This window comes from Haemorhous mexicanus, chromosome 6, assembly GCF_027477595.1.
Source record: "Haemorhous mexicanus isolate bHaeMex1 chromosome 6, bHaeMex1.pri, whole genome shotgun sequence".
NCBI classification, from domain to species: Eukaryota; Metazoa; Chordata; class Aves; order Passeriformes; family Fringillidae; genus Haemorhous; species Haemorhous mexicanus.
Genome location: NC_082346.1, coordinates 54,755,288 through 54,768,872, shown reverse-complemented (window position 1 = coordinate 54,768,872; position 13,585 = coordinate 54,755,288). Strand labels below are relative to the sequence as shown.

At 40.8% G+C, this 13,585-nt stretch overlaps 1 protein-coding gene across 1 annotated transcript; it reads right to left on the bottom strand.

Annotated features, from left to right (window-relative positions):
• Positions 1-419: 419 nt before the first annotated feature.
• Positions 420-11,385, bottom strand: DLK1 (delta like non-canonical Notch ligand 1). Its single transcript, XM_059850342.1, has 5 exons — positions 11,238-11,385; positions 10,313-10,376; positions 9,751-9,881; positions 4,964-5,105; positions 420-1,550 (listed from the first exon to the last, which is right to left on the bottom strand). Exons 1-5 carry the CDS (start codon positions 11,305-11,307, stop codon positions 809-811), a joined length of 1,149 nt encoding a protein of 382 aa, XP_059706325.1. The 5' UTR covers positions 11,308-11,385; the 3' UTR covers positions 420-808.
• Between the last annotated feature and the right edge of the window lie 2,200 nt (positions 11,386-13,585).

The following is a 13,585-nucleotide window of genomic DNA, read 5'->3' as shown; positions in this document are numbered from 1 at the left end:
CTTTCTCCCCACGGCACAGTCATGAAGGATACTTCACTCAGCAGAGGTCTTTAAGGAGTATTTATAGAAAAGTCAGAATCTGATCCTTTAATCTCTGCTAGGTCTCTAAAAAGAAAGACATTGAACACCTTTTTAACATTTTAAAATAGATAAATAGAACAATTTATAGATGCAGGATTTCAAGCAAGAGACCTTTAACCTGAAATTAATGTCCCAAAGGCCTCTAAGATTCTATAGAATCTCTCTTACAAGCATGTAAAAATAGCAACTCTGAGTGAATAGATGAGATATCAGTGTAAATTTGCTCCTGCTGGTTGCAATTTCTAAAGCCTTTATCAGATAGCAAACGAGTTCAGCATGGACACTTGTTGCAGACCTTGCTGTAGAGTAAGGTTTAGAAATGAATAAATAAACCAATATAGCCCTTAACTGCTGTTTATTAAAAAAACCCCAAAAAGCATTACTGAGTAATTTGCAGGTACTGTACTTGCCAAATGAACTATGCACAAGATGAGAAGGTTGCAATACAGTTGCAGTGATAAGTTATTTTTTATTTTACAAAAAGTAGCTGCCTTGAAGAGAAATTAAAATAACATTCCTTGCTTTTTAATCCTTTTTTTTTTTTTTTTTTTACCGTTTATTTTGGGGAATGAAAAAAATCCTTAGCAAGACAGATACATTACATTTCTTCATTATCACTCAGAACAATTTACAGCAAATATACACACAAATACTGAGGCCAAACACAGGCAATAAATTTTACATATTGCTATGAAAAGTTGCAAGATGCTGCTTGGCTTTCAAGGGCCTAGATGGCAGTGTAGTTCTTAGTGTAATTAGTCAATTTGATCTTCTCTGGGAAGATAATATTAACTGAGAGGTTTTCCCCATTGTTAGACTTCAGAAAAAAGTTCTTTTTCTTGCGCAGGAGATGACTGTATTTGGCATTAGCAAGCCACATTTCACATTTCGAAAAGAAAACAATCCCAGTTGTACCCAAGACAACAAGACACGTAAGCAAGCCCAGCACAACAAAACATATCACCTGGCTTCTACTCAGAAAGGGATCTGCATTCTGAATTGTTTCTTTCACTGTTATTTTCAGGATTTCTTGTTGTTGATGCACTGATCTATGGTGAGCTTTTGAGGGTGGCTTGTAATTCTGCATATGCTTTGTCTCCATATTCATTCCAGAGAGGCTTGTGTTTTTGCTGGGATGTTTGCAGGTCACGCCAACAAATTCTGGTTTACAGATGCACTCGAACCCCCCCTGGGGATGCTCACTGCAAGTCCCTCCATTCTCACATGGGCCACTTGCACAGAAAGGGACACGGCTGCTGCAGAGCCTTCCTGTATAGCCATGGGGGCAAGAGCAGCTGAAACCCACACCAACATCTGTGCACGTTCCTCCATTCTCACACGGGCTGGATTCGCAGTCGTCTCTGTCTATTTCACAGAAGTTGCCAGTGAAACCAGAAGGGCACAGGCAGGAAGCATGGGGTGCAAAACCATTGTCATCAATGCATGTTCCTCCATTCTGGCAGGGAGAACTAGGATACATAACAGACACAGAGACAAAATTGAAGTCCAAAGGAAGAAACTATTAGGAAACAATTTATATAATAAAAAGAGCTGGTTTTCTTTAGAAGAGCCAATTCCAAATGCAAATCCACTGAAGTCAGTGAAGCTGAATAAAAAATGAGTTTGTTCAACAGCTTTGTCAATACAGATTATAACATCTTCTGCTAACCCTTTGGGCAGGATTAGTACACCAGTATATAAATTCAACCCAATTAGCTGTGAAGAGATTTTAAATTATTTCAAACATTTATTCAAATTAAGCTTCTCACTATTTTTATATGCTTGGAACTATTCAGCTGAGCAACTACTCAGACAAGAGAGAACAAAGACATGAGCAGCCATGGCTGCTTCCTTTCTACCTGATTATTCTTAAAATAATCTATATATTGTATTGTCAGAGCCAAACAGTGCCATAGCAGCTAGGCATAAAGCTGATTGTTTTTATTCTGCCTGTCTGTGTTCCATGACACAAACAATTTAGGAGCTAACAGATGCTTTCCTAAAAATGGCTGTTCAGCCAAAATTTTTGATAGATACAATTGTAATTAAAAAAATCAATGAGAGAATTTCAGCCTGGGCAAGGACAGCTGTAATGTGAGAGCAGGACCATAGGAAATCAAGTATTTCTACAAAGTCTTTTAGTACTTCCCAACTAGTAGCCTAATAATATGTTTTAGGTGACATAAATTAACTGAGAGATCTTTTCTATCTTTACAATGCAACTGTGCCTCACTGAGTGTAATGCCAAAAGATGAGGCCACCCACTGGCACAAATGTGTCAATTCAGGGGATTTATGAGAAGTGCACTTGGTCCTTTAGCTGCCCCTGCTGGCTGACAAGGGTCCCTGAGTCCCAGGTTTGCAAATAAACCTCAAACCCTCAAACTTTCATGGCAGTTCATCTCATATCAGCAAAGCTTTTAAAACTCACTTTGTAAAATATGAAAAATACTTGGCAAAGTTTAGGACCAGCCTCTTTGAAAAAAAAAAAACTTTTCTGAATACTTATGCATCCCTGAAGACATACAGCACAGTACTGTCTGATAGCTGAAAAGTCCAAGTTATGAAAAGTCCTGTTATTTAAGGCCCCCCACTTCCAGGGCAAAGTCCCAGGGGTAATGAACATCACAGCTTCAAATGCAGACATTTCACATATGCAGCAGTCAGTAACAACAGGCTGCTATGGAATTCCATGGTGGGACACAGAGGTTTGCAAGATCTGTTGATGTCTGGCTGAGATGACTGTGAAAGAGGTGTAAGTTCCTGACTACAAATGGTCCCTGATCACTGGTCAGAACAAGGCTGGGCTTGTCACCATTGCTCTGGGACTGTCTTTGGTAGAGATTGCTCCAAGCACCTCTGGCTTCACTGGGGACTGAAACATTCAGCAGCCACCCATCAGGAGACACTGAACATTCTGGCAGAGGAATCATCTGTCTGTTTTCTGCAGCTTCCACATTAACTGCTCTGTCCTCTAGTGCTGTTCTTTAGATGTTGGCTGGGTAAAAAAGCACTAAAAGAACATATTGGAAATCTGGGAGCAGTATTAGGAAAGCAGAACTGGGCTTTGACATAGACATGGTTAGTGATAACTTGAGGTAAGGGATTTCAACATATTAACCAGCCACTATGTCTTTTTAAGCAAAATATGGAAATTGGAATGATACAGTCCTTCAGTGGCTATGGCTGTCTTGGAGAACCTAGCACTCTCCCTTAGCTTTACAGGTCCCATAGAAGATTGGACAAGCTGGTTTGGATTTGAAAATGTGTAGCAGTTTGAACCTTCATGGCTGGGTTGAATCTCAGTACTTTCTAGGGAAATGGGAAGAAATTGTTCGAGAACATAAGTCCTGAATTTTTTTCCTTTTTCTGAAATTTCCAGAAATATAAAATATTGAAATAAAAAACAGTTAAGGGGAAAAATGCAGAATTTTGAAAATTTTCTGTATTTATTATGAACAGACTTGCATTTTCTATTTTAAATATGCTTAAATAAATAAAGCCTTAATATTAATTTCCTTGAATAAATTCTTCTACTTTGCATTTTTGGCATTTAACAAGCAAGGTATAATACATGAAGGGTTAGTTGTAGGAAGCATTCCATACCATTCTTCTTTGCTTCCCAGATAGCCTGGTTTCTTTTAGAAACTGCCATTCACTACTCTGCTTCAAAGCAGAAACCTCAAAACATCACACAGAGGTCACTAATGCAGACACATGTAAAAAGACTAGAATAAACACTTTGCTTTGTGAATTGTCCTGGTTCCATCTGTGAATATTAACTAAGAAGCCAGCAGTAATGCTCAGTAATATCAACATTTTTAACATTACCACTGAGGTAGAGAGGAATTGAGAGGAAGTGAGATGTGAATGAAATGGCACCATCTGATGAGGTCTCTTTCTACAATGTGGGATGGATGCACTCTCTGGTGGACTGTGAATTATTAGCAGACATGGAGTGCTTATGCTGACAACAGTTTCTCTAGCACTGAAAGGTCTTCCTTTCTTTCAAGCAGTTCTACTAGTGACTTTCCTGGAAGTTCTTTGGCCTGTACCCATTGCCTCTCGACCTTTCATTGGGCACCTCTATGAGAAGTCTGGCTCCGTCATCCTTGCTTCCCCCATCAGGTACTCATACACATTGGACAAGTTCCTCAGAACCTGTCTCCAGGCTAAATGACCCAGCTTTCAGTACTCTTTATGGAAGAGATGCTCCCATTCTTTAATCATGTCCATAGCCCTTCACTGCAATCCAGTATGGCTGTGTCCTTTTTATATTGGGCAGCCCAGAACTGGACCCAGCACTCCACATGTGCCTCATCCAGACTGAGCAGAGGGGAGGGATCACCTCTCTCAACTACTGACATTGCTGTTCTAAATGTCCCATTTCTTTAAAAGAATGGAGAGCAATGGTCTCCCTGCTCTGATGGAAGTGAGATTGTCTCCTTCAGTTTATTATTGTAAGCATATTATCACATGTTGGTTAAGAAAAAAGGACAGACTGGTGGGTTAGGTGTTTACATGCAGACAGCCTCTGTGCTAACTACTGTTCTTATTGGACTGTGTATAAATTATCCCTCACTAGAGGTGAGAGCACAGGATGGGAGTCACTTCAAGTTTGTTTATGAAAATCATGAGAAGGCATAAATTCACCACAATAAAATGTGCAAATTAGCCCTTTTAGTACTCAGATTGTGCCCAGAAAGCCACACTGATAATCTGTAAAGTCTTTACAATATTAATAGATAAGATTTGCAAAGTTTGATGAGATCAGCAACTATCAGAAGCATTGTGCATTTTAACATAGATATACTTCCACTCAGCAAAGAATTCTGAATAATAGAAGTGTTGATTTTAAATGTATGTCAGAAATCAATATTTACCCATTAATAATGCAGGGTCCTTTCTTGAGATGGCAGTTTTTTCCTGTAAATCCCTGGGCACACAGACAAATATATCCTCCATCACCAGTCTCTATACACGTTGAATTATTGGTGCAGGGCTTTGCTGAACATGGGTGAATATCTGTTTAAAAATACCCAACAGGGCTTGATTAATCTAATGAGAATGAGTTAGGAAATGGTATACAATACTCCAAATAAAATATAGCTTTAACAATACTTCATCCTGCATTTTATAAATTCTGATGTATTCCTTCCTTTGTTAAAATGGAATTCAGACTGTTCAACTATTGCAACAATTTCAGCTTATTTCTCTCTTTCTAGCTCCTGCTTGCAAAATGTGTTTGAATTGCTCCATTCTATAAATAAGTAGTATTAGAAACAAAATATTAGTATGGGACAAAGAACTTTTAGATAGTCTAGCCATACTTTCAGAATCTTGGCTTCTCCATGAGCAGAATTCTGATAAAACAATCAGGAAGGGGGAATTCTCCCTGCTCCCTGCCCATGTCATTATGTGCTTATGAAAAAACGCTTCATAAAAACAGACATCAGCAATTTGCAAAAAAGTCTGTTAAAATTTCATCTTTTGGCTGGGCTGCATTCAACCCTTATATAACTGTACCCAGAACACAGTACTGCATGATGTCTGGACCCAAAGTCACACATCTCAATTTGCAATTGCCCTGCTGAGCCACTTCCCACTCAAATGATTACTGAATTTTTAAAATAATTAAAACTAAATAAACAAACAAGTGCATATTTTAGCAAGCTACTTCAGCAGCTGCACAGAAGTGCTGACTGGAAGGTATCCAATGCCTCACACACACATATACACGCTTTCTAAGAAGATGAAAAGGGTTTTAAGGACATTTATATTTTACTTTCCACAGCTTAACATGAAATTTACATGATATTCTGAGGTATTGCAAAATTTTAACCACAGAAAACACCAGCCTTAGTATTCAAATACAATCTTCCCTGGACAAAAGTTTCTATTTCCTAATGCATTAGCCTGTTCTCATTGCAAGACATCTTAGCATGCACTTTGAGTATAAACACCAATTTTCACAAGGACCAAAATAATCTTGAATGCTTTTTTGAAGCAATGTCGTTTGCCAGCTATTTTCAAGAGTCTAAAGGCAGCTAATAATGATGGAGGAGAAAACATGAACTTTGAAGCAGGAGCATGGAAACTCTCTGAAATACATATATGAATAGGTATGTATATAGGTAATGTATGTGTATATATATATATATATATATATATATATATACATACATTATTGTTAATAATTTATGTCAGGTATTTAATTTTAAAATACATCTCAAAAGGGTGTTGTACTAGGTTCTTTTAAAACATAATACATACATAGCCTCAATTATCCCCTTTTCTCTAATTTATTTTATTTTACCTCTCAAAAGGACAACCACCAAGTGGTAACAGAAGAAAATGCAAAACCAGGATGTTAGACTTTTACATATATTATGAGTGGCCTCAATCATACTACCCATGATTAATAATTCCATCAAACAAAGTTGTCATGCTGCAGTGCATGAAGCAATCACTGAGTGTTTTATGAAGAAGATATGCTCAGTAGTAGTTTGTCACAGGACAATTTTAAGGACAGATATTATACTCCACATGTACTCTCTGATGAGTTTGCCAACCTGTGGCCTTGGCAAAGCACTCTGGTGACAAGTAGGACAATTTACTCCCAGCTCACAGTATATGTTGGCTTTTTAGCCCAGTTGAGGCCAGGATTCCAGTAGGAGGTCATGGACTTGCTAACACGACTGTGTCGGCACAGCCGGGGGTGCCAGGCTGACAGGTCTGATTTAGCAAGCTGGATCAAACACTCTGACTGGGCTCTCATTGTTCTCCTGGAAACAAATTGACTCAATTGATTTTCCCTTTGTTATGGTCAGTGTTTGGTGTGGTTCCTGCACTGTGCAGTGCACATCAGCTGCAGAGGCAAGCTCTGTGCTGGGCAGCCTGGTTCCAGGGGTGCACACCCTGGATTTCTGTGTTTCCACAAGATGAGAAGATGACATGGCATCATGGAGCCAGCTGAACAGGCTCCATTGCAAATTGGTTAACCAGTAGGGTTGACATCAAGACCAACTCACAGATGTTTTCCTTCAAGTGCCTTGTCTGTCCGTGTGACTGCAATGACAGTCACAAATGCTACCACTGATTCTGTCCTACGTGTTCACAGCGGATCAAGCCCAGCCCATAACCTGCATGTCTCTAAATAACTAGGAAGGTCATTCTTGGCCTGAACTGAGAAACAGGCTGCCTGTATTAAAAACAGCCACACAGTCAGAGGCATTATCAAACCAGCTGGTGATCTACAACTACTCCAGAAAGGAAGTTCCATGATTAAAGCCAAGGAGATCATATACATATTCTAACTTTTCTACCAAACAGAAGAGGTATCATCACCAGTCCAAATCATCTTTTTTCCTCCCATGCTTAGCAAGCAAATAGACTGCTAAGACTATATCTCTGAGCAATAACCCACTAGAGGTTTCAGTGTTTTATTGGGTCAGGGTAACAATTTCTATCAACTTTCCAATAGCATGAAGATGAAGAGAAGCACCCTTCTCTTGCTCCCTTATGGCAAACCATGCATTTAGAGTAGATAAAACCACTGAGATGAAAGACAATCAACATAACATCTCTGCAGATGAAAAAATAGTTATCCTTTTGGCTGAAAATTCTCATCAGCTCTTCATGGGGAACTAAATTCAAATCAGCAAAGAAGACTGAGATGACTCTGAGTGTTGAGAGAAAGGATAGTTCCTGCACTTAAGCAAGGGATACTCTTTTTGGTATTATAGGACTACCTTAATGAGTATGTGTTAAATTAATGTCTTTTCATAAAGATGCAGGTTCAATTTTCAATGCATCATTTTGTATCCTAAGTAGCAATTGCAAGAGGGAAACATTGCAAGTCTCAGAATTGCAAAGATATATTAGTAATAAGAAATTCAGCTGTGCAATTAAAGCTTTTAGAAGTAGCTATGAAGATGCTACTTTTAAAAATGTGGAACTTTGTATTCACTGATAAGCAACAGAACTGAGCCTCCTAAAGTGGCAGAGGGGGATTGTTCTGTGCAGCTTTAGAAATCTCTGATTGTAGATCAGAGAAGGACTCATTCCTCCTCATTATCTGTAATGAGAATCTAGGTGTCTGTCTCAGGTAAAAACACATTTGAGAGATGTGTCCAGAACAACATCTGAGAGTTTAGAGTCACATCTGCACCACAGATGTCACCACTGCTACCACAGCTCCTGCAAACATACCAGGACTGACTTTAGGAAGCCTCTCTCTGCTCATGTGTGTGATAGTGGGGCCCTGGGAAAATGTTAAAATAGACTCTGAAATGTTAGGCTTTGTGTTGCACCTGCATAAGTAGTATGATAAATGATATAATTGTTAGATGTGATGATTGTTTAGTAATTAAATATAATTATTGTATAATCATAAGAAGAATCCTGAGAAACTATGTTGGAAATCTAAGGGGGGCTATGCCTGGCTGAAACCTATGTATACAATAGAACAATATAAGTTTAATAATTAACATGAAAGTTATATAATGGTAAAATATAAAAACATGTTCATCCCGAACCCATGTCGGAGTCAGATTTGAGATTGTACCCCTGACACCCAGAGCTCTTCAATAAAAGCACCTGCATATAACCATTTTTCATGATTATGTGCTTCTGAACGCTAATATGTGCAGTCAGTGACTGCAGGCTGCAAAACCTGCTGAGTGAATGAGTAAATGAATACCTGAGAACCTTGCACTAAATTCCATGTCACTGCAAGGATGTGACCGACCCAAAACCTTCGCATTCCTTTAGTCATCTTGAAATTCCTTTAGTCATCTTATGCAGTTCAAGCTGTGATCAATCACCACTTTGGCTATGCTTTGGAGATCTCATGCAGGGTCTATAAATGATAAGCCATATACCAACAAAAGCCTGAAAGGCATGAAGAGAAAACGAGGCCCTGGACACTTGTCCTCTTGCAGCTGCAGCTGTGTGGGCTGAGCAGTGCATGCTCCTGGATGCTCATATGGTTTCCATCCCATCAGATCTCTCTGACTGCACATTTGCCTGTGTCAGCCAAAATAAACCATCTCAACAAAGGCCAATTCTTCGGCTTGCTGATGCTAAGCTGGCTGATTCTGACTGGCAAAGGGTGGAGAGTGCACACAGAGCTGTGCTTTTCCCTCAGACCTGAGGGGGAAATGGCAGCCTGTTCAGGAAGAGCTTTTTCTCAGTTATAGCAATGTTACTTCACTGAATCATCACCGGGTTAAGTAAAGGAAAAAATAGGCACAATGTTTTCCTTTCAGGAAGTACTAAGAAAATAGCATATACATAGAGATATAATGCGCTACATAAATATTTAAAATTATTTAATATATACAAGATAACATGTATTTTGATTAGAAGGGCTCAGATGATAAGAAGGGAGCAGTTGTTTGTTGGCCTGGTCCCTGATAATTACTGTTTAAAATATAATGAATTTACACTTGGCTCACATATATGCCCAATTACAAAAGATACTGCATCGCTTCTGCCTAAATTATTATGGAAGTTCGAGTTATATGTGCTGCTGCCCAGAATCTCCTCATTATCTAGAGCTAACATTCAATATTTTAAAATTAGTTCTCCAGAAGGACTTTGCGTGTCTACAACACCAGGTGGGGCTGCTTCCCCTCACTTATTCAAGGAGAGAAAAGGATGTGCAAACCTATGTCACAGAGGCTGCCAACCCAGCCCTCCTCACAGATGCACTGCCAGGGCTTGGCACAGCTGCCGTGCAAGCACCCGGGGAAAGGAACACACTGATTACAAAGTGCACCCTGCCAGCCAGGTTGACACCTGAAAGACATAAAAGACAAGACAGAAACAGAGTTTATTTTTAATAAACATAATTACAAGTGTGCCCCCCTTTTTGGTTCACAAATGCATAACAAATAAACTTTTGCATTCCAAATTGTACTATTTGAACAAAAGCATACCATCAGTGCTTCTGGGATACTAGAAGCCGTTTATGTGAAGAAAATAATTTCATTCAGCAAGAAAAAAACCCAACTAATAAATGTAAATACTTTGTACTGGAAGAAGTAAACTAAACAGGTATCTAAATATCCATGCTTTCCAGTTACTGTATCCTAATAGAGTGCTGTTTCATTACAGTTCCATATTTTCAGAGACCAAACCATTTCAGTTTATATCTCTCTTACCAGGAATACAAATTATTGAAGCTGACCACTCCTGTGCTAACACCCCAGTCCGACAGATCTTTTTACCTGCATTCACTGGGAAATTCACAGAATCCATTCTCTGGATGGCAGCCAGCTTTACAGCTCACGCCTGGAAGAAGAGATTTATAACATCAAACCAGAAAAATCAGCACAAATCCCCCTATACACATGTATCATATCCTATACACATTACAATGTTTTGAAAAAGTCCCACTCTGTAAAATGTTCCTTTTCTTTTTTCTTCAGATACATTTTTGCATTGTAAAATTTTTAAATTAACCTAATCTGGAACGTGTTATAGAATGTTCCTATAGGGTAAGTGAAACGACATACAGAAACAATCACAAAAGAACACAAAGTTATTTAGCACACCAAAAGTGTGTGTAATATCCCTGCACAGCATTTTAAAGGGATAATGGCAGAGCAGATTCACGGATGTTGTCTCATGACATGCCACTCCAAACGCATTGTTTCAGAACTACTTGAAACACAGAAGTCAATTCAGTCAGAAAAAAAAAAACCCAACCCATTTAAAACTACTTACAATAAAAGTGCTGGATACATTTCAACCCTACATCGGAAGAAAATAACCATTTTCATGAAATCATGCATAAATAACGTAAGTTAAAGGAGAAGAGATCTCGGTCGCAGTTTTTGTTTTGTTTGTTTGCTTGCTTCCTTAAGCATTTGCACCAAGCATCCCTCTGGAAGATCCCCGCTAGCCACTGACACCCTGCGCCAGCGCAGCAGAAACGCGCTCCGTCCGCTGCCAAGGAAAGGCTTCCCGACGACACCAGCATCTCTGGCTGGAGCAAGGGCTGGGGATGCCTTTGCCGCCCAGGGACTCCGGGAGGGCTCCCGTCATCGCCGCTGCCCCGCGGCCCCGGCAAACTCCCAAAACTTTCCCAAGTCGCCTCCCCTCCCGCGGCGGCGGCGGAGCCCGGCGGGCAGAGGGTCCCGATGTCCTTACCTGGGGCTGCCGGGAGCACCAGGGGCAGCAGGCAGCAGCAGCCGAGGATGCCGGCGGCGCGCAGCCCCATGGCCGGGCCGGGGCCGCTCCGCTCCCCGCGGGGCTCGGCGGACGCGGGGCCGGGAAGGCGGCAGCCCCCGCCCGCAGCGCCGCCGGGCTCCGGCGGACGGGGCGGGAGGAGGGAGGGACGGAGGGCGGGGAGGGCTGCCCGCCTCCACCCGCGGGCGGGGAGCTGCCCACCGGGCCGGGCAGCCCCCGGCCAGCGCCGCCGAAGGAGAGCCGCGCACGTCCAGCAGCTCCAGCAGCTCCAGCAGTTCCAGCTGCTTCAGCAGCTCCAGCTGCTTCAGCACCTCCGGCTGCTCCAGCACCTCCAGCACCTCCGGCTGTTCCTGCACCTCCAGCACCTCCAGCTCAACCCCTGCCGCGGGCGAGGGGAGGAATTCTGCAGGGGCGCGGGAGAAGGGAGGTCTGGGGCGAGGAGGAGTGTTAAGCACGCCTCTGGTCTCCTTGAAACTTAGTCTGGCTGTCCGCAAAGACCTAATTTGGGGCTTGTCTTCAGAAGTCTAAATTCTCAGTCATTCCCAGCAGAGCTCCAACACTTTCAGGAAAGACTTAGCGAAGGCAGGGAAAGTATAATACTGTTCTGGTTCTGAGGCTTGAGAATCCAAAAAAGACACCACCAAAATGCCCCAAAGTGTACCTTTAGCAGTCACGGAACAAATCAAGAAAAAGCATTACGTTTATCGCAAGGCACTTTAAATTCGGCATTTTATTCTGTGTACATTTCTCTTTTGTATCTCTTTATTCTTCCTTTGTGCTGTCCCTTAAGGAAATAGACTGGCTATTTCTTATTCTTTGTGTTCCTTCTAGTTCATTGTTTTCTATTAAAGAAGTTCTGCCTGGTTTTTAGGATTCCTGAGGGACCTGTTTTTTGCCTGCTGATGCCGTGCTTTCTTCCCTGAGACCTCATTTCCTAATTTGCCTGCCTTTATGGGAAGCAACTAGAGCTCCTTATACTATGGTGAGAAAACTACAATTACCTAATTCAAGATTACCTGCTTGAAAATGCACACTGGAAAACATTCATTAGCTTCAGATTGCCCATGTAGTGGTATTTCAAGACAGCGATGTCATGTAGGTTGAAAAAGTTTGCTGCTAGCAATGCTGCACTTTAGTTTTAACCAAGAATGGAGGAAGTGAAGGACAGAAAAAGGAAGAGTAGAAAATGAGGGTTGGGTTAAAAGAGAACACTCAGGGAGTGAGGTGTGAGAGGCAGATACTGCTTCTTCGAGGCCCTCCAGAAGTTTTGGTATCTGAGATGAGCTATGCCTACCTGACTCCATAGGCACAGATTGCATCCCTGCCTTTTCTGCTTGTCTTGCTTTCCTTTTAGTGAAACATTACTTGCTGTTTTGAAAATATTACTTTGCCTCACAGCTTTTTCTGTAGCTCACCAGACCAAGCCTTGCTGGGGTATTGTCAGTGGCACCCTAGAGAATGTGGAGTGCTAATGATGACGGCTTAATCCTTCACTCTGCCCTTCTGTGAGCCTGTGCTTCTGTCAGGTAAATATTAGCAGCTCTTTGTTCACTTTGCTTTTATTCTTAGTTATTTGGTCACACTCAGGTTGTGATAGGTCCAAGGTTGCTTATTCTTCCCTTAGGTGGTGACTCCTCTGCTTGCTGATGTAGAAGCCCTGCCAGGTTAGACCTTTTTTGTATTTTTGGACCAGGAGATAACCTGGGTAGTTAAAAGGGTTCCAAGCATTCTGTGATTTCTGTGATACTTCAGTATTACCATGACCAACTAATAAAAGAAGGCTTTAATCTTTCTGCCTTCTATCCTAGAAATTTCTTCTTGTATTCTTTCTCCAGACCTTAAGAGTAAAGAATCTGTAGAATTCATAGGTTTTATTCGTACACTCATCACTGCCAAATTATCTTCTCTCATTTGCATTGTAAATAGAGGCTCTGACATATAATGACACATTTCTTCTATTTTCTGAGATAACTACTGAATACCTGCTGTATTGTTCAAAACTGACATCTTACAAAAAATCATTAGAAAAATCTGTTTCTCACAATGCTATGTACAATGTTATAATGGCCATTGCAAACTTCAATTTTTGTACTTCTCTTGCTTTTCAGGCTTTTTTAATTGATACACTGTTAAGCAAAAGCTACCTAATTTTTAGAAAAACTCTATTTCTTACTCTCCTGTGTCTCAGAGATGCCTCAGATTGCTGAAAATAGGAAAATTTTTAATTTTCCCATACCTTCAACTGTTATCTAAGCCAAACTTGCTAATTTTATTTCTAAGACATCATAATCCTTTTCTTTTAGTGTAGA